The 21,861-nt window shown below is 40.6% G+C and overlaps 1 protein-coding gene across 7 annotated transcripts in view; it reads right to left on the bottom strand.

The window, feature by feature from the left end:
- The window catches only part of MTM1 (myotubularin 1), a 47,468-nt gene that overhangs the window by 21,017 nt on the left and 4,590 nt on the right, over window positions 1-21,861 (bottom strand). For 2 of the 7 annotated variants that reach the window (XM_089536329.1, XM_089536330.1), the window contains exons 2-8: window positions 18,436-18,614; window positions 12,472-12,549; window positions 11,657-11,729; window positions 11,332-11,424; window positions 10,592-10,686; window positions 9,526-9,636; window positions 8,407-8,508 (exon numbers count right to left, since the gene is read on the bottom strand). In XM_089536329.1, the coding sequence (XP_089392455.1) occupies window positions 8,407-8,508; window positions 9,526-9,636; window positions 10,592-10,686; window positions 11,332-11,424; window positions 11,657-11,729; window positions 12,472-12,534 (537 nt within the window). In that variant the 5' untranslated portion in view covers window positions 12,535-12,549; window positions 18,436-18,614. Of the gene's footprint in view, window positions 1-8,406; window positions 8,509-9,525; window positions 9,637-10,591; window positions 10,687-11,331; window positions 11,425-11,656; window positions 11,730-12,471; window positions 12,550-18,435; window positions 18,618-21,861 lie in introns of those variants that run through there. The other 5 variants (XM_089536328.1, XM_089536333.1, XM_089536335.1 and 2 more) reach the window with 3 other exon arrangements.

Below are 21,861 nucleotides of genomic sequence, written 5' to 3'. Positions count from 1 at the left end.
TGCCCACTTTCTGACAATCAGTCAAAACACAGAAGATTCAGAGGATTCTTAGCAGCAACCATTGGACAATTGCACTGGATTAAATTCAATGTTAGTCCTACATAGAGCAGACCAATCAAAATGAATAGTCTCGCTAAGGACAACTAACTTTAATCCCATTTATTCTAATGGGTGTACTCTAAGGAGGATTAATGTTATCTGTTTCACATTCTAGTCTGTTCTCTGAAAACTTAAATTATGCTTCCTGCTTAGTTTTTTAGGCTTACGGTATTATTTCTTGATGCAGATTTCCTCCTCTCATTATTACTGGGGTTGGGGAGAGAAAATACAAGGGTTGGACGAGAACACTTTGAAATTTTCACTCTACAACAACACACTGCTGAAACAGCTTAATAGTGCACCAGGTATAGAATAATCTGCCAAAAAGCCTTATTCAACATAGCAGCAGCTGTTATTTTGAGAGTACTCTTGATTAGCGCTTCTCATTGTAAATGCTAGTGAAGAACCAATGATCACAAAGCTAAAGTGATAAGGAGATGGTAATCATCACCTGATTCAGGAAATAGTTGACCTTAGCCTGGTCTACATGCTCACCTTAGATGGAAAATCAGCTTGCAATCTCATAAATTCCCCTTTTTACAACAATCACCACAACCTAACACAACTTGTTAAAAACAATTTACAGTTGCAAAAAGGGTAGCTTTATGCACATAGATTCAGAGTTCAGTTCAGAAAACAAGATCTGTGCAAATTCTATGGCACAACCCTTTGAACAGTCAGAACTCTGTTGTTGTTGTGTGCCCTCAAGTTGTTTCCGACTTATAGCAACCGCAAAAAATAATGATCAGCAAGGATGTACATATATATTCAGTCTAAACAACAAGAAAATTGAAATAGATTTTCCATACACTGGATCAAACATTGATCAGAACACAGACAGCAGTCAATAAATCAGAACAAGATTAGGAATGTAAAGGGCAGTTATGAAAGAACTAGACAAAATCCTAAAGTGTGCAGATATACAGCTAAGCATTAAAGTTTAAATTGTCCAAGCCACTGTATTTCCCATTACCATGTATGGATGTAAGAGCTGGACTGTGAAGAAAGAAGATAGGAAGAAAATCCATTCTTTTGAAATGTGGTGCTAGAGAAGAGTGCTGAGGGTATTGAGCATAGCCAAAAAGACAAAGTATTGGGTCCTAGAACAGATCAAGCCTAAATTCTCCCTGGAAGGAAAGATGACTAACTTGAGGCTGTCATACTTCAGGCACATCACAAGAAAATAGAACCCATGAGAAAAGACAATGATGCTGGGGAAAGTAGAGGGTAGCAGAAAGAGAAGAAGATTGCATGCCAGATGGGTGGACTCAATCAGAAGGACATGAGCATAGAAGTGGAGGATAGGGGGTCTTGGAGACGTCTCATTCACAAGGTCGCCATGTGTTGAGGTAGACTCAAAGGCAGCTAACAACAAAACAACAAGGCAAACCTATCACGGGGTTTTGTTGGCAAAATTTGTTCAGAGCTTTGCCATTGCCTTCCCTTGAGGCTGAGGGCAAATGACTTGCTCATGGTCACCCAATGAGTATCATGGCTGAGGTGGGAACTGAAACCTGGTCTCCAGAGTCATAGTCCAACGTTCAACCCACTGGCTCTCTACTTCAGCTAACAAGGCAAAGAACTCTCCCAAAAGGCACGCTTCTTGGGGGAAAAACGGGGGGGGGGGAGTATTTTGCTTTACCTAATCCAAAGCTTCTATGTCTCTCACTTACCCAACCAAAAAGAATGTCCATGTGAGCATATGAAATACAAAATAAATAAATAAAGTGGAATACTTCTCTGCATATAAGATAACAGAAGGGATGCCCATGAGCAGAGCTTCTCATAAAAAACTAATGTACTGGGACAGGAAAGTGTCATCTGCAAATAACTGTGTAGCATTGCAAGGCAGGGGGGGGGGGCACACTATAGGGTTGTTACCACAGCATGAAATGATAAATGAAAGCATCAGGATCAAGTTGTTCTGGTTGCCGACCCAGCAAGTGCAAGCCGTCAAGCCGGCTTCAATGAGTCTGCACAACTGTACTTTCTATCTTCCAACCATATGTAACTTTAAGCTGCAATATCTGCCTTATCTATTTTATACTAGGCTGCTTTTATTATTTAAAAATACAGCAGTGTATCTGTACAAAGTGCACTATGTGACAAAGAAAAATATTACCACCTATAAAGATTTTGTTGCTTCAGCAGGTATGTGTGAGAAAGTTTATTTTTGGAGGTTACAGCTTAGGAAGTTATGAACTAAGCATTCACCGTCCTGACCTCTAGATCTGTGTGGGGATTTTGGCTTGCATCTTGTTTTCAGCTGCTATCTAGTTTGTTGGTAATGTTATTACATGAGCATTAGCATTTATAGAACACATAAAAGGATGAGAGAAATCTATGTTTTAGAATATTTCAACAGTAAATGTATTTATTCCGCACAGGTAAATGTGTGTGCACACACATGTACATATACTAATATATATATTATAGCTCCATAAAATATATGTGTTTATATATGTTTAAATGTTTGAAACAAGACTTGAGAAAATACTAACAACAGCATAATTATATTATCCTTACAAGTATGATTTTGATCTTGTGAGAATCGCTGTTGTTGTTGTGTGCCTTCAAGTCATTTCCAACTTAGGGTGACTCTAAAGTGAATTTATCATGAGGTTTTCCTGGCAAAATTTGTTCAGAGGGGGTCTGCCCTTGCCTTACTCGGAGAATGAGAGAGCATGACTTGCTAAAGGTCATACAAGGGATAAAATTTTAAACCTATATAACAAAAACACATACAGTTTGGTATTCTAGCCTGGTTAATAGAGAATTAACTTCTAATGAACTTAATGGGACCTACGTACAGAGTTGTTCTGACCATTTATATTCAAATGAAAATAAGAAGCAAGCTGTTTTGATAGACTGTAAACACACAGTGTTAAGAATAGCTGACTTAGGGATTGTAAAGATGGGTTGCTAGTGATATACACACCAATTAAAATAAGATGACTCTGAGTCATGCAACACATCAATTAATATAAGATGGCTGTAACTAAACTTTTTGTGTTACTTAGCTAAAATACTAATTAACCTAGTATTTGTCTTTCCCATTCCATTTTGGCAGAAAATGAGAATACGTATTTCTGAATGTCAGAAGGCGAAACATATGCAGACACTAGGATCTCTTAAGTCAGCACATGGAAAACTGAAAAGAAGAGTTATGAAACAGCTACCACATTAATAGTATAAAATGGTATTAAAAAGCAATACTGCTCAGGCATATATGACCTACGACCTGCAAGAGACAGTCACTCACAACTGGCATCTAGCTTCTCCAGTAACACAGGCTATTCTCTAATGGGGAAACACTGAACTTAACTACAAAGTTAAGTTCAGCAGCCCTTCTCCTCTCCCCAATCCCACCTGGTACCAAGGAAGGCAGCAGAGGCAAGGCAGCAGTGGGAGGACGTGGCCAGGAGTGGTAAGCTATAAAAGCCACTCCCCCAGCCCTCAAGAAGGCCGGCCAGCCAGACAACTCAGCTAAGCCAGAAGCCCAAGCCTAGAGCTATCCCGTCACCATCGGGACGCTGAGGGCTGCAGCGGTGAACAGCTGGGAGCAAGGGGTGTGGCAAGAGTGGCAGTGTTAAAAGGCCGCTCCTCCATCCCCTCAGAAGAGCAGACTCCAGCCAAGCCGGGAGCCCAAGCTAGCTCTAGTGCCAAGTTAAGATTCAAACCAAGAGCCTGTTTTTATATCTTTTTATTTTTTCTTCCATCTCATGGGACGGCAGGCTGAAGTGGGCAAAGCTGACATTGAATAACGGGTGTGGGCTAGATTAGATATTGTCTCACTGTCCTTTGGAAACATCTGGTGTAACAACATGACAGGACTGAAGGGAGAGGGGGGGATATGGGATGGCTAGGGACATGCGAATGAAAATTGAGGTTGTACGGGGCAATGGAAGGTATGGCGATAATAGGGCAAAATTTTGTTACAAAAGACGGCGGGATCGATGTCTGAAAGCGACCCCACATTCAGTTCGCTCTGTTACCCAAAATAGGATGGGGAGCTTATCAACCACACCCCAGAACCTTACTTTGCTCCTTAGCAATGCCAGGTCGGTGAAAAACAAGTCACATATCATCTATGACCTCCTTGTGGATGAAAAAGCCAACCTGGCCTGCCTCACAGAGACCTGGCTGGGAGAGGATAGTGCCATCACTTGGAATCAAGCTCCCCCAGCTGGGTACTCTGTCATTGAGCAAGTAAGGGAAAGTGGGCGAGGAGGCCGGGTGGCTCTGGTTTATAGAGAAAATCTCACCTTGACCAGGATACCTGTCCAGAAGATCAGCTCCAAGTGGTCTTGAATGAAACCAATTTTCTAGATCCATTTCAAACTGGCTTCAGGACAGGATATGGGGTGGAGACTGCCATGGTCGCCTTAACTGATGACCTTCATCTAAGCATCGGCAGAGGAAGCGTGACCCTGCTGGTGCTATTAGACCTCTCAGCGACATTTGACACAATAGACCACAACATTCTCTTGGAAGGCCTGAGAGAGTTAGGAATTGGAGACACTGCTTTGCAGTGGTTCCGTTCCTTCTTCTCAAGTAGATTCCAGAGGGTGATGCTCAGGGACAGTTGCTCTTCAAAAACAGAGCTTAACTGTGGTGTCCCTCAGGGCGCCATCCTGTCCCCGATGTTATTTAATATCTATATGAAGCCGTTGGGAGAAATCATCCATAGACATGGAGCGGGGTGTTATCAGTATGCTGATGACACCCAAATATACTTCTCCATGTCTCGGTTATCAGGAATGATGACAGATGGCATTTCTCCCCTCAATCAATGTCTTGCAGCAGTAATGGACTGGATGAGGGAAAACAAGCTCAAGCTGAATCCAGATAAAATGGAAGTACTTACGGTAGGGGCCCCCAAACCAGGTATTGGGCCGCAACCTCCAGTCCTAGAGGGGTTCACGCTCCCCTCAAAGGACTGTGTTCGCAGCTTAGGGGTGCTTCTCGACTCGTTGCTTCAGATGAGAAATCAGGTGAATGCAACGGTCAAGAGTGCCTGTTATCAGCTCTGGCTGATACGTCAGCTGTGCCCTTTCCTGGAACGGGGTGACCTAGAAACTGTAGTACATGCACTGGTAACCTCAAGACTTGATTTTTGCAATGCGCTCTACATGGGGCTACCCTTGTGCCTAGTCCGGAAACTTCAACTGGTACAGAATATGGCAGCCAGATTGATTACAGGAACAACTAGGAGTGACCATATTACACCTATATTGAAATCACTCCACTGGCTGCCTATTAGTTTCCGGGCACAGTACAAGGTGTTGGTCATTACCTTTAAAGCCATCCATGGCTTGGGCCCAACCTACTTAAGGAATCGCCTCCTTCCATACAATCCACCCTATACCCTCAGATCCTATGGGAGGAATTTGTTGCAGTCCACAAAGACCAGATTTATGGCAACCTCCCAGAGGACTTTTTCTGTGATTGCTCCCACTTTATGGAATGGCCTGCCGGACGAGATCTGTCAAATTGCCAACCTAGAGAGCTTCAAGAAAGCTGTCAAGACGGATCTCTTCTGGCAGACCTTCCCGAAATAGAACCCAGTCATGTAACACTCCCCCCACAGACATATATAAGCGAAGACTCGACCCACCATTATTTTATTATCATACTGTTTTTAGATTTTATCATTTGTAATTTTAATGCATAGAATTGTTTAATTCTTTTTTTGGGGGGGAATTGTATATATTGTATGTTTTTTAAAGGCTGTGCGCCGCTTTGATTGTGGTAACAAAAAGCGGGATATAAATTAAAGTTTTATTATTTTTATTTATTACAAAGTAGTTTCAGTTTGGATGAGAGTAGGCTAGAAGCCCAATGAATTACATTAATCAAAACAATACCAGATAACAGAAGCTTGTTCCTGGAACACTTAGCCACATTCTTCTGAATCACATCACCAGGCCAGTTGAACTTGACACCCAAAGCGAACTAAAAATTTATATTGCCCAAATATGAAATGTTCAGTGAAAAATGCTAGCATTCCTTGCCAAGTGCAGACATAAAAGGTATGAGCACCATGAAAGAGACATCCAGCTGGCTACTAGCCACAATAAACTGCTTATACAAGATTTTATCTTCAATAAATCAGAGATTCAATCCTGTGTCATTTATTGATTAGATTATTCAATTGTAATTGCTCAGTTCAGATAGTCGGACCCAACACTTTTGCTCCTCTTAAATGTTAGTTGCCATCCCAACATCCATATCTTGTCCTCAAGTCCCTCTTCCATATTCCTCTGTATTCATTTTCAAGAACTCAGTGTTTTTGGAGCCAATTCACAGCACTGCTAATGCTGAACACTCAATTCAGAGCATTTTCTATCCATCAGGAACAGTAGCACTGCAGACATATGCATACATAGTATGTATGTGTATGACTGGCAGGTATGTGTAGACAGGTTATATCTCTACATATGGTCTCTAGGAACACTACAAAAAGTTACCTCCCACATCCAGTCTGAAATAGTGCATTCTGTTATTTCAGCTTTCTACAAACCTACCCTCCGGGATGCATGGATCAGGTCCAAGTGTTAAGCAATCAAGTCACATATATGAATATACAAACTATGTCCACATCTTTTGTGGGGATGCCACAAAAAAAAAAAAAAAAAAAAAAAAAAAAAAAAAAAAAACCCACAGGAACCATGTCCAAAAGGATATAATGCAAGCTCTCTGTGCTGCTATAAATTGTTACTGAATAATTTCTATAGCATTTTTCAATGCACAAAGGAGTACATTTATTTCAAATTAACCAACTGCAAACAGAAGTTCACATATTTTACAGAATAGCCATTTTACAAAACACAAAGCTGTCCTAGGGCTATTAATATTCTCGCAAATGATCACAGGCTGTATGTGGTTGAAACAGTATACCAAGGTTACAGACAACCCTAGATTACTGTTTACAAGCAATGTACTTGTCCATACTTCACAACAGGTTTCATTAGCCTCTCTTGTTTGCAGGACAAAAAACAAAGCAAAAACAAAAACAAATTACAAATTCATGATTTGTTTAGCATGAGGTGTGAATTGAGATTGACAAGCTACCATGTCTGGTCTCAGTGTCACAAAATACAGACAGAGGGTCCATAATTTGGTTTACCACTTGTTAGTGGAGCCAGGATTCTGAAGTGGACTTTTGGACATTTCTGCTTTTGCTTTGGGGGAAGGCATTTTTGGCAATCCATGTAGCTTCAGAATGTCCTGGGGCAGAAAATTGCCCCCCACCCACCCACCCACCTCAGTTATCTAATACCCACCTCTTGTCTATATACTTGTATAGAAACATCACACATGATACCTCCTGTTTATGAAAACTAATGCCACCATCACTTGAATGGTTTTCAAAGGTGCTAAGAAATATGTGTGTGTCCACAAAAAATGTTATCAGTATATTAGGTTCTTCATGTAACATTAACGCTGCAATCCTAAGCATACTTGTTGTTAACTGCCCTTGAATCAACTTTGACTCATGGCAACCTTGGGAATGAGACATCTCCAGGACCCCCTTATGCCCAACTGCTCTGTTCTGATCCTGCAGGCTCATGGTCATGGCCTCCTTTATTGAGTCTATTCATCTGGCATGCTTTCTTCCTCTCTTTCTGTTGCCCTCCACCTTTCCTAGCATAATTGTCATTTTTAGTGAGTCAGTACAACAACCTCAATTTGGACATCTTTACTTCCAGGCAAAGTTCACGCTTGATCTGTTCTAGGATCCATTAATTTCTTTTTGGCCATCCATGGTATCCTCAGCACTCTTCTCCAGCACCACATTTTAAATGAGTTCATTTTCTTTCTATCGCTTTCATCACTGTCCAGCTTTGGCAGCTGTACATGGTGAAGGGAAATACTATGGCTTGGATGATCCTGACTTTAGTGTTCAATCTTATATCTTTGCAACTATGGTGCTTGTCTACAGTTCCCCCTCCCAGTTCCAGTCTTTTTGTAATTTTTTGACTGCAATCCTCATTCTGATCAAAGATTGATCAGACGTACGGCAAATCTTTAACTATTTCAATTTCCTTGTTATCTAGGTTGAATTGATGTAAATCCTCCATGTAAAGTAAGTAAGAAATTCAAATTTGAGTAAGCATACTTACTTTGAATTAAATTCCCCTGAGACTTAAATCTAAGTGAAAATCGTTTGGAAGAGACAGTAAGAATAAAGGGAAGTGTTGCAATGATCTCCAAACTTGCTTTTTGTTTTGAGTTTGTGTGTTTGTTATGTTTTTTTGTTGTTGTTAAGGGAAGGTATTACAATGTTCAGCAGAACAAACTTACCAAGTTATTTGACTGTGGAAAAGCATATTTGGTCAGGAGCTCAAATATATCTCTTCTACTATGACCTTCTTGTTTCAATGCAAAGCGTAGATTTCTCATATCCTACAGTTTGAATCACAGAAGGTAAAATTTAAAACAATTACCGTATATACTCATGTATAAGTCGAGGGCAGTTTTTGGATCCAAAATCATGGATTTTGATATGACTTGTGGATAAGTCGAGGGACAAACACTGGAGCATGTTACAAAAGATCTAAAAAGTGGGGGGGGGGGGGGGACAAAGCACCACTTCCGTCTCTATAGCTACCTCTCTGGACCTCTCCCAAGCATTAGTCTCGGCATGGAAAAGGGGAAACAAACCTCAGACCTTTCTCTCTCTCTGCCTTTCATCCCCAGGACTCCCAAGGTTCAGGGCTTGCAAAATTAGAGGACAGACCTTTCCCTCTCTCTGCCTTTCACCCCCATGACTTCCAGGCAAAACGGGGTACAAGCCAGGGCATACATTGCCTCAGCAACAGCTTGTTAGCTCTGGCTGCGTGGGAAGGCTGAGAGGGAAACAGACACACACACACACACACACAGAGGGAGAGAGGAGAGCGAGTGCCGGGGCTTCAAACAGGGAGCCATTACAAGGCCACAGAGAAAGGTGGGCACTTCTTCTTTCAAGAAATTTATTAGCATTAACTCACTGCCCCGTACATAAGTCTACCCATGATTTTGGAGTTCATTTTGGGGCATAGGTTTTTCAGCTTATAGTCAAGTATATATGGTAAATAAATACAAACAGGTGCATGGGCCAGCTCATAAATCTCAAGTACCCTGGTTTACCCCCTACAAACTTTAATTTTGTGACAGACAAATCAGAAAGCATTTTCCACATATAAGACAGTTGCTTTCTCAATATGAATAGACAACACAATCCATAATGCACTGAAAGCCCTTGCAGGGTTAATAGACAGGATATGCATTTTAAAAGCAAACAGACAAATAAATATTGTATGAGTTTATTACTCAAAATTTAGGAATCAACAAAAAAGTTTATTTTTCAGTTGACCTATGCTAATATGAACAAGGGCAAAAACATAGTTGTTGTGACTGTGAAGAATGTGTATATCTTACCTTACAAGTAATATCCAATCCATACGAATTCTCTCCTCTGCTTGACGCACCACCCATTTTCTCAATCCTTGAAATAACACCCAAAGGAACATCTAATATCACCACTGGATCCTAATCAGGGAAAGGATCAAGCAGATTATTCTTAATAGATCACATCTCCACATCTTTTTAAATTAAAAAAAAAAAGTCAATTCAGTGCTGACACATGCCACATTAATTTGATGGAAAATACATTCACACAATGCAATGTGGTCTTAACTTGCCAATCAGGCAGACAGTCTTTGTTTAAAGTGCAGTGCAAATCTAATGTAATATATTGCTAGCAGGCACTGCTTTGAGTTCGCACTACAAAAGCAAAAGTACGAAAAGCAGACTCGTTAATAAATAGAAATGTGGGGGTACAAAGTTTTGCACACAAGATACATCTATCTTTATCCACAGCTGTCTGGGCTGCTATACCACAATCAACTGAGCACTGAATCAAGTACTGCAAGCTGTAGCGGCTACTATGTCCTTAGTACATTTTGAAACCAGATCATTAAAGAAAGACAGTGTGATAGAAAAAACTTGGTAGGGAATTTTCTCCCTTCCCACTCACCAAAAGTAGAACTAAGGCGGAAATACAGGCCAGGAGGACACCTAGCTGAATCTGCAATGCATCTGGCTAAGCTATTGGCTGTTTGGGTTTGGGGAAACTGCACAGCTCCTCTCCTACCCAAGATCTCATCAATGTCATTGAGCTTGTACTTAGGAGCTTTACACATCTCTTTCAGGCTCTGTATGAGTACTAATCAGGGTCCCAAAACCTGGACCACAAAGGGATTAGAGGTTAAAAAATACCTCCTGCAGATAGGAAGACTTTAATTTTTCATACTGAATTGTTTTAATTTGGAAGTGAAATAGAATTTGAATAACACTGCACATGAGCTAGGCAAATTCATAGTTTCGAAGCAGGTAATTACAGGTTTTCAGCAACGGCAATAACTGTAAATAAAACGGAGTCATTTTCAGATAAGCCACTGTGATGAATTGCTCCACACATAATATACTACAATAGAGTACATACCGATTCCACGCTTTTCAAGTAGAGTCTGTAGTTTGTTATGTATACTCTTCCTTTAACAGGACCATTAAATGGGCACATGTAAATGACTTCCTTGTCTGCGGAAGGAACAAAAGTTTTATAATTAGAAATACTGAAATATATCCAAGAGGTCATCTCTATCTTTGAAAGAAAACAGCCAATTTCTTTTAATATGTATTACTGCATATAGTAATGTATAAGTCTAGAAATTTTAGTAAAAAAATTGGCCCAAGAAACCTGGGCCAACTTATCCATGAATCAATGTAAGAACTGTACTTTAATTCTTATAAAAAGGAACCATCCCTTGGTGAAAGGAGTTAGGGAAGGAGGTGTAAAGCTGGCTGTTTTGGCCACGGTTTCAGCTAACACTTGCAAATCTGTTAAAATGTACAGAAAATACAACAAAAGTTCCTTTAGATCAGCCTACTTTCTTTGGAAATGTTTTCCTGGAGATTCTGGGGTTTAAGAGATAGAATTATTTTAAAATATTCAAACAGATTATATTATACCTGATATGGTACAGCCCACTTTCATGCTATTCTAGCACATTTTAAAAGAAAAATATTTTTAAATTTCCAAATACTGAAACAAAACCAAAGGAAATAAATGACATTTAAAAATACATGAAAATGAAACCCACTTATTGACAGATAATGGTATCTTTAACTTGTTTTACCTTGTTAACTTTATAATTACAAATAGGAAAAAAAATCCTTCAATACCTCGGTGTCTGACTTTATCGTTCTTCATATTACAACTTGTATTAATCTCTTTTCCACAATCTGAGGAAAAGATTAATGTTGTTGAACGCCTTTCTGATTTGTGAATAAAATAAAGTTGTGTCATCTTTTGATACCCAATAGTTACTTTTAAACAATTTAAAATGGTATATCAATTTTCCTGACACAGTGATTTGTCACAACTCTATTCATCAATAATTTAATGGTAAAAGTCCTTCAGTTTTCTGATGTTTTGCTACTGTGGTTGTGGCACATTTGAACTTGCTCTTGGAGTAACTTCTTTCAGACAAATGCTCTTTCTTTTTACCTGTGACTCGAGTTTCCCCAGGCAGACGAGGGATTTCTTCATTGTGTTCCCAGTTAGTACCATCTTTCATAGGCTAGTAGAGAAAGAACAGTATTAAAAAAAGAAGGCTTTTCATGTTGTGCAGTTTTGGTAAAGCTTTGTACATATTAACCTCATCAACCAGTCAGAACAAGAACAAGATGAAAATCATACAAAGCTGTGTAATTACACAGATCAGTGTTACAATTAGCTGTATCTTATATCACTCTGAACTTGCCCTGAACATTACACTTCATCAATGTTGTTGGGGAAGTGAATTCTAATGCACAAGAGTTCATGAGAAAATAAATCTGTTAAATAAATCCAAAAGTCATGAGGTACCTCTCCCTCCTACATTCTACCTTTCTTACTGAAACAGGGATGAGGTTAACTTTTGGTCTTCCCATCTGCATTTCAGTATTTAGCTTAGGTTTTATGAGAAACATAAATGATAAAAATACAAAGGATAACCCAGATGCTCCAGCAAACAGACACATGTACACAGCCACAGATATTTAGGCCTGTTACAGACTGCCAAAATAAAGCTGCTTCGGGTCTCTTTGGAGGTATGCTATTTAAATGATGCATGAATCCTAAGAATCCGGAAGCTGCACCAAAAGCTACACTCCGGTGCTTAGGAATTGAGTGTGGCTTTGGTGCGACCTCCGGACTCTTAGGACCCATGCATCATTTAAATAGCATACCTCCAAAGAGACCTGAAGCAGCTTTATTTTGGCAGTCTGTAACAGGCCTTAGTTTTTAATGAAGGAAAAGTTTGAACAAGAAAACATACTCACTTTTTTAATTGAGGAGCTCTCCATGGAGGTTGAGTTACATCTAGGTGTTGACGAAGAGGCCATACTGGTGGGGGAAATCTGTTGAGAAAGCAAGCACAAAAACTGTACTTTTTAGTTGTGACTGCAAGCATACACATGCCTATACAGGTTGAATCTTCCATATCCGAAATGCTTGGGACCAGAAGTGTTTTGGATTTCAGATGATGATTATTATTATTATTATTATTATTATTATTATTATTTGGTTTTTGGACTGCCTGTATTTGCATAGGATCCAAATCTAAGCACAAAATTCATTTATGTTTCATATACACCTAGCCTGAAGGTAATTTTATACAATATTTTTAATAATTTTGTGCATGAAACAAAGTTTGTGTACACTGAACCATAAGAAAGCAAAGGTGTCACTATCTCAGCCACCCATGAAAAATGTTTTGACTTTTAGAATATTTCAGGTTTTGGAATTATGGATAAGGGAGACTAGAGTAGACCAAATGAAGTAATTGTAAATTGGCTTGTAAACACATAGGTAAATTCTACAGATTCACTGTGTCTATTCCAGTTGGGACTATGAACAGAAGTGTAGTCATTATTCAAAGGCTGAGTTATTTTTACAGCATTCTCAAGGATGGATGGAGGGCAGAGAAAGTAAAGGAACTTTCAATGAGCCTCTCCATTTTTACTCATTATATGGTATTAACAATATTGGACAACTCCCAAAAAATTCACATATTTGTATCCCAAAATGTTATTTGGAATATGAACTGAAATATTAAAGTAGTTCCAATAATGGTGGTTACAAGGCAAAGGCAAAATAGAAATGTGTAACTACTGAAAGCACTGCATGTTCTTACTGCTGTTTTAAAGTAAACACATACTAATTTGTTAGGTAAATGGGCTGCTTGTCAAGTTACTGAACAATGCTATCTCCAATTTCTCTTTTTTCATATATATATATATATATATATATATATATATAGAGAGAGAGAGAGAGAGAGAGAGAGAGATATGGAGGGGGGTGTTCTGTTTTGGGGGATCAACTATATTATGGCCATTTTGTGTGTGTGTTTTATTAGTGTTTGCTTTGTTGTTTTCCATCAAAACAACATGCCCTCTGATGTGATATAAAAATTTTAATATACAAAAATTAAATCAACTCCCATTAAGAGAACCTTTACAGTAAAGAAGACAACATCTCTATGGACAGCATTCCTGTTTACATATATTACTAAAACAGTATTACAAAATGGCCTACTAAAACAGTATTACAAAAGAGCACCCTGAACATTTTCTCATCTTAAGCACCAAAATCTAATATTGACATTGCTGTGTAAAACACCGACTTCCTTCTCCCTGTAGCATAGATTATACAAGTTATTTCTGGAAAGCTGCCAAAGTGATACTGCAGCAGAATCTGAAATGCTATTCTAGCCAAAGTCTTAAAATAGTTGAAAGCACTTATGAAGGAGAAGACACAGCCACTCCACAGCTCTATCCACAAGCAAATTTTTGTTATTTTAAAATAATTTCCTATAGTGCTGCAACCCTATCCTTACTGGGGTGCATTAAGAAAAGGGGAGGCTTCAGAACACCCCAGTATGTACACCCCTTCAAGGGAAACTCTGTTCATTTCATGCAGTGTATTCTCTGAACCATGAGAAGAATTGTAACTATTCACTGTAATTAAAGAGTCAAAGGACAGTTTTCTGGCTCACAATAGTGGCAGTAGAGGTAGCAAGGATGGGCAGGAGAGATGATCCACATGTGCCATTTATACGAACACATGTCCTCTACGCTTTGCAGATAAGCACTTTCTTTCATGTCTGGCAGCCACTGAAATTCCCAACTTGCCATTTTGGGGGAAAGCCTCTTGGAATTACTCTCTCAATAGCGGGGTGCGGACCACACTAGCTGAAACCAACCTTAGTGATGCCAAGAACCATCTTGTCCAAAGGTGAAGGGATAAACAATAGCAATAGATTCTTCAAGACTACTGAGTGATTTTTATTGATGCTTCTCAGTTTAATACATTTATGCGAAACATTCCATAGGAATAGCATATAAATGTCATAACAACAACAAACAACTACGGCTACTACCAGAATCAGCAACCACCATCTTTATGAAACATAAAGTCACCAAGATATATTTCGGATGCAATGTCCAAGATTTTCTAAATCTCATTTTTAAAAACAACAACAATGTGGTCTATATTCAGGTGTCATTTCTCCATCCATGTTAACTTTTACTCTCAGTCTTTAAAAGAGTGGGGGGGGGGGTGTCAGAGGTCTAAGCAACAACTGACTAGTTTGATGTTGATACTAGGGAAGGTTTTAGAACAGATGAAAAATCATCTGTGCAAACTTAGAAAGGAATGCTAAAATTAATAAGAACCAGCATGGGTTTCTCAAAAACAAATCTTTCCAAATCTGCCTTATCTTTCTTTTGGTAGATATCCAAGCTTGGTAGATAAGGAGAATGCTCCAGATGTAGTGTATCTTGGGTGGTGTACAGACCGCCCCTTTCCCCGACGGATTGGGGCCTCAGCTGCCACAGTGGCAGCCCTGAGGCCCCGATCCGCCGCTTTTCCAGGCTGCATCCCCACAGCCTGGAAAGGGGTGTCATTGGGGCTTCATGCCCCAATGCCACTCCAACAGTGGCAGGGAACAAGAGAAACGGGCCGCTCAGCCCCTTTCTACTTTGTGTCGTTGGTGCAGCCGTGTAAAGGCTGCGCCAGCGACACAAACAAAGGAAGGAGCTCCGTTTCGGAGCTCCTTCCGGCGCCACTGACAGGGTGCCACAGGTGCCCTTCAGAGGCACCAAGACGACACGTCTACACTAATGCACAGAGCATGGGAAATAAGCAAGATGAACTCGAACTCCTAGTACAACAAAGCAAATATGATATAATAGGAATCACCGAAACCTGGTGGGATGAGTCTCATAACTGGAATGTAGAAATAGAGGGGTATAACATTTTTAAGAGAAATAGGCCAAACAGGAAAGGAGGAGGAATAGCACTATATGTCAGAGATATTTACATCAGTGAAGAGATCCAGGATATCAATACTGGCAGCCAAGTGGAGAGCATCTGGATAAAAATTAAAGGGGAGGAAAACAACAAGGATGTTATGGTGGGAGTCTACTACAGACCCCCAAGTCAGATGGAGGAACTGGATGATGCCTTTCTTGAATAGATGACCACACACTCAGAAAGGAGATGTAGTAGTGATGGGCAACTTCAACTATCCTGATATTTGCTGGAAGTCAAACTCAGCCAAATCCTCAAGGTCTAGCAAATTCCTCACTTGCCTGGAAGACAATTTCATTGTCCAAAAGGTGGAAGAGGCAACAAGGGGGTCAGCTATTTTGGATCTGATCCTAACCAACAAGGATGACTTGGTTAATGGGGTGCAAGTGGTGGGATCCTTAGGTGGAAGTGACCATGTTCTCCTGGAGTTTGTTATACAATGGAAAGGAGAAGCCAGGCATAGTCAGACACGCATTCTAGATTTTAGGAGAGCGGATTTCAGTAAACTTAGAGAAGTATTGAGGGTGATCCCATTTTCAGAAATACTAAAAGATAATGGAGTTCAAGATGGATGAGAGTTTCTCAAAAGGGAGATACTGAAGGCACAATTTCAAACAATTCCAATGAGGAAGAAAAATGGGAGGTGTCTCAAGAAACCAGGATGTATGATTAAGGAACTTTCAACTGAGCTAAGTTTTAAATGGAACATGTATAAGAACCGGCCCTTTTCCTGCCGGATTGGGGCCTCAGCTGCCAGAATGGCAGCCTCCGAGGCCCCGATCTGCTGCTTTCCAGGCCGCGGGGAAGTGGCAAAAGGCCTGATGGCGGCGGGGAGGAGGAGAAAGGGGCCGCTCGGCCCCTTTCTGCCTTGCGTCCCTGGCGCAGCTGTCTAAAGGCTGTGCCAGCGATGCAAACCACAAAAGGAGCTCCGTTTTGGAGCTTCTTCTCGCGTCGCGGAAAGGGCACTCTAGGTGCCCTCGTGCGGCGCGACAACATCACAACTGCGCTGTCTCGTTTGGAGGTGGCACGGTGGTGACGTAGTCATGGCGGCCCCCGTGTGGAACGGGCGCTGCCATTTTGTACGGAATCAATCCGTACTAGGGTTAGAGGCGTCCAGAAGTATGGACCCAGTCCGTACTATTACGCCCGTGCAGAACGGGCCTAAATGAATTTAAGTCTCCAGGACCAGATGAATTACATCCATTAAAAGAACTGGCAAATGTAATATCAGAGCCATTGGCAATAATCTTTGAAAACTCCTGGAAAACAGGAGAAATCCCAGCAGACTGGAGGAGGGCAAACAATGTCCCCATCTTCAAAAAGGGGAAAAAAGAGGATCCCAACAATTATCGTCCAGTTAGTCTGACATCAATACCAGGAAAGATTCTAGAGCAGATCATTAAACAGAGAGTCTGTGAACATCTAGATGGCAATTCCATAATCACAAAGAGTCAACATGGGTTTCAGAGAAACAAGTCATGCCAGACAAATCTGATCTCTTTCTTTGATAAAATTACCAGCTTGTTAGATGAAGGGAATGCTATTGCTAAAGAGCCTAGCTTCTCGAAGAAGATTGTAAAATGGAAACAAAATTTCAGCCTGTCGAAACATTCTGGGACCATAAAACATTCCTTCCAAGCAAATGAAAATGGGACCTCTTCATTTTCTCGGCAACGGGAACTTCTTCCCCCAAATCATGCTGTCCCATCCTTTCAGGATGACAGAGCAGTAATATCTCTGGAAGACAACTCACTCAGGGATTGTGAACGAGGAGCAAAATGACTTAAGATACAATATCAAAGTGTTCACTCACTCTGCTGGGAATAGTTTCAACCTCATAAGTCTCTGCATGATTCCTTCAGAACATCTTGCAGAGAAAATTATCTCTACGCAAGAGACAGAAATGCCAAGGAGCCTCAGGCAGGTAGATAGATGCTGCTCCTTTCAGCTTTAGACTGTCCTTTAAGAACTAGTGCTCTCTGGAGAGCAACTTGTTCAGCTGTAGATTTTTCATGTTTTGGACAACTCAATAAAAACTACAAGTGCACCGCCGCCATGTATTTTAATAATGCTCTGATTATTGTGCACTTATTTTATCCCCACTCACTTTTCTTGGATGTTCACTGTACGTTGAAGCTGAAAATAAAACTTGGCAGTAAAAACAGAGGAAAGAAAGGCTCACAGAGTAACTCTTGCCCTTGAAATTCATGTTTCCCTACAACTAAGTCTTTCAGAGGGATAAAGGATAACAGAACATTGAGCTGCATCCTACTAAAACATCTAAAGGAAAGCCTGCTTAGTCCAGAGGCAGGCAACTTGTGGTCCTCAAGGTATTTTTAGCCTATAGCTCCCTTAATATTGCACCACTGGTAAAACTCGCTAGGGATGATGGGAGCTGCAGTCCAGAAACATTTAGAGAGCCACATTTGCCCACCTTTTGTTTAACTTAATGGCACCCTGAAGACTTAGCAGGGGGTTGGCATAAGCCAGTGATGGTGAACCTTTTAGAGGCCGAGTGCCCAACCTGCAACCCAAAACCCACTTATTTATTGCAAAGTGCCATGTCCTTCTGGCCTTCTAGTAACAAACTCTGGCAAACTCTGTGCTGGGGCGATGGCACATGTGCCCACAGAGAGGGCTCTGAGTGCCACCTCTGGCACGCGTGCCATAGGTTCGTCATCACTGGAGATGCAATAGTCTTTAAAGTCTCCCAAGATTTATTATTATTTTTGCTGTCACAGGCTAAAATGTTTAGTGTAGCAAGGTGGTCCTTTTAAATGAAGTCTCTGCAAAGAGGTAAAGAACAAAGAGACGACTACTGCAATGGTAAAACAACGTCAAAACACTGAAGAGTGAGCTTTCAGGTCATTTCTGACCTATGGTGACACCATTACAGGATTTTCTTTGCAAGATTTGTTCAGAGGGATGTTTACCTTTGCCTTCCTCTGTGGCTGAGAAAGTTTAACTAGATCAAGGTTGCCCAGTGGGTTTCCATGGCAAAGTAAGGATTCGAACTCATAGTCCAATGCTCAAACCACTACTCCACACTGGCTCTAGACTGTCCTGTCATTTGAGCACTGCTGCACAAACTTGATGGCATTGATTTAAAACACTACAATAAAAGAAAAGAGGGAAAAATCATTAAAAGCTTTGTGCAAAGTCTCTCTCAAGAAGTAGAAAAATAAGAAGCAAAAAAGAAGAAAAATGGCATGATCATCCTGCTAATTCAGAAATTACTTAAATGAATTTTATGGAGGGAGTAAAGACCTGCCTGTCAAACCTTAGAGACCCTAATCCTAAAATCAATTATGCAATATTAGTTCCATTGAATTGAAAATCTGAATAATTGAATCCATACAACCTCTCTGAAAAACCTTTCACCATTTTGACAGATACAATACTGTGCTGTCTCAAGAAATTATATAAGACCAAATGGAAAAATATTTTAGCAAACCTAGAGGGTGCATACACCAAAATAGCATTTTAGCCACTCAATTTGACTGCTAGTAATTTTTTTAGTATTCCCTCTTAGTTGTTTAAAATACTACATTTTCCCCCTTCCAAAACACGTTAGAATATCAAGTTACATTCCCTAAGAAACACAACTTTGTACAGCTAAAAATAGTCTGAAGTTAGAATCTTAACTCTTATAAATGTGAATTAGTAAACTCTTTCAGACCAAGGCCTCAAAGATTATTCACATGCTGCATTTTTGCACCGATAGAAGACAACCCCACCATGAATAAAAAACAAGCTCCTGTGCAAAAGTGTAAGGCACACACATCTGGCTCTAAAAGAGATGCAGGCATTTCAAGACACTTTCACTCAAGTGACAACTTACAGTTCCAGCAGGAAGCCACACATTTATATTAACTATAGAAGATTGTTGGGCACCTTCAAGTCGTTTCCAACTTACAGCAAACCTAGCATGGGGTTTTCTTGGCATTATTTGTTCAGAGGTTTGCCACTGTCTTCCCCTGAGGTTGAGAACATGTGGCTTGCCCAAGGTCACCCAATGGGTTTCTATGGCTGAGCCAGGATTCAAACCCTGGTCTCCAGAGTCGTAGTCCAACACTCAAACCACTGGCTCGATACCACCATGCATATATGGCCAGAGAAGTAACTCTGAGATAGTCATAATAGAAATATTATAGGAAAATAATAGGAATTGGAATCCTCTATGCATGCACATAATCATGAAACATGCTAAATTTCAGCTCTGAGCCTGGAGGGCTGGGTCTTGATAGTGATCAGGAGTGCTTTTGCACAGTTAAAACTAGTGTGCCAACTAATCCCGTTCCTGGAGAAGTTGGATCCGGCTACGGTGGTACATGCCTTGGTTACATCCCATTTGAAGCTCTATGTGGGGCTGCCTTTGAAAACTTGGTCAGAAACTTGGTCCAAAGAGCTGCAACCAGCTTGTTAACTGGAGATGGCACAAGAAGCCCATAACTCCCCTGTTACAACAGCTCTGTTGGATGCCAGAATGTGGTAAGTTGGCTGTGATCACAGACTGGCATACATCTTGTAGTGAAATAAACCTGTTCAAGTAGATATATAGAATCATATTTTTTCTCAACTTGAAACAAAACAATGCAGAGTGTTGAGACTGTTATTACAAATACTCAAGTAAAATATTTTCCCAATAAAGCTTTGAATGTGTTTGAAAATAAAATTGGTTTAAACATTATTTGCAAACACATTCAAAGCTTTACTTAGACTAGTTCTTCCTTTCTAGAAAACCCGTATCTGGTCTCATTTAAACGTGGGCCAAGCTGAGGAGCGTGTGAAGAAGAGAACAGGACAGAGGAAGGATGACAGGGTCAAAGTGTATGTTTTGTACGCAAAGAGTACTGTTGCAATCCCTGGTATTTTCATCTTTACAAACACAGGTAAAGGAAAAGACCTCTGCCAGACAAGAAGCACAGTTTCAGATACTATTGGACTGAATCTCCTTAGATATACTGGCTAGGACTGAGAGAAGTTGCATTGTGACATCTGGAAGACTTCTTACTCATCCTTTTCCTGGAGGAACAACATTGAGACGAAAGGAGAGGCAATCTCACATAGTTTAAGGCAGCTGTCTATATTCCTAACAGCCACAAAACATCCCTCCTCATCAGAGCAGGAAAGAAATAAAATTACAAGCTGACAGTGAATAAATGGGAGAATATTTAATGAATTAACTAATTAATTTATTTGCATCCTGCCCTTCTCCCAGAAAGGGACACACCATTCTCAGAAAATGCTAGGAAGGTATTCCTACATTACCCTCCTAAAGCAGGAGGGAAACATAGTATTACTATTAATTTGCAATAACCTAGAGCAGTGGTCCCCAAACTGTGCTCTTTTAAGGGATTTTGGGCTTCAGCTCCCAGAATCCCAGACTATTGGCCAACAAGGCTGAGGTTTCTGGGAGCTGAAGTCCAAAATCTCTTAAAGGGCCCAGTTTGGGGACCACGGATCTAGAGGTACACCATGAGCATCTCAGAGCAGAGATTGTGGGAGAGAATAAGGAGTAGCGAAATGAAGCAGTCTTGAGTTAAAGGAATACTAAAAATCTGAACTGATGATGTGGGGAAAGGAGGGAGAAAGCAATCACACAAGTATGCTGATGTGGGTGTGAACAAAGCTGCATCCAAGGGATGATAGCAGGCAGAGCCTATATATGGACAACATTCATCTCCAAGGCATGTGATGGGGGCATAGAAAAGCATGTGTGTGACAGAGTGTGTGTGTTTTTGTTTTTGTGTGTGTATGATGAACACTTTAAGATGCTGAGGCACACTGAAAGACTATGTGGGGGAATAGAGTATTTGTCTATAGAGTGCTGAAGTGTTTTGAGTGTTGGACTACAACTCTGGAGACCAGGGTTCGAGTCCCTGCTCGGTCATGAAACCCACCTTGAGCAAGTCACACTCTCTCAGCCTTAGGGGAAGGCAATGGCAAGCCTCCTCGGAACAAAGCTTGCCAGGAAAACCCCATGATAGGGCAGCCTGAGGGTCTCCGTAAGTCATAAACGACTTGAAGGCATAGAACAAGGAAGCAAGCAGTAGGATAAACCTAAATGGCATAAACCTAAATGGCATGAGTCCCCGTTTCTTTTTGAGATTGAAGATGTCAGCATGGATTGGGAGGAAAATAAAAGGGGAGAGCGGTTGTGGGTACACACCAGTCGATGGATAGATGGAGATAGGATGGCAAGGCAAGAGCTTAGGAGAGCTTAGAGACTACTTAGTTCAGTATGAAGTGCTATTAAAATGTGAATGCCATTGCTATTAAGATGTAGGGATGACTGGCTTGAGACCCACACACCCAACCGCACATCCATCCATAATCCCATCCCATCTAAACCAGGG

This window comes from Sceloporus occidentalis, unplaced genomic scaffold (genome assembly GCF_023333645.1).
Source record: "Sceloporus occidentalis isolate IW3139 unplaced genomic scaffold, rSceOcc1.0.p SCAF_8, whole genome shotgun sequence".
Taxonomy (NCBI): domain Eukaryota; kingdom Metazoa; phylum Chordata; class Lepidosauria; order Squamata; family Phrynosomatidae; genus Sceloporus; species Sceloporus occidentalis.
Note: the sequence above shows the minus strand (reverse complement) of the source record. Positions and strands in the feature narration are given on the sequence as shown.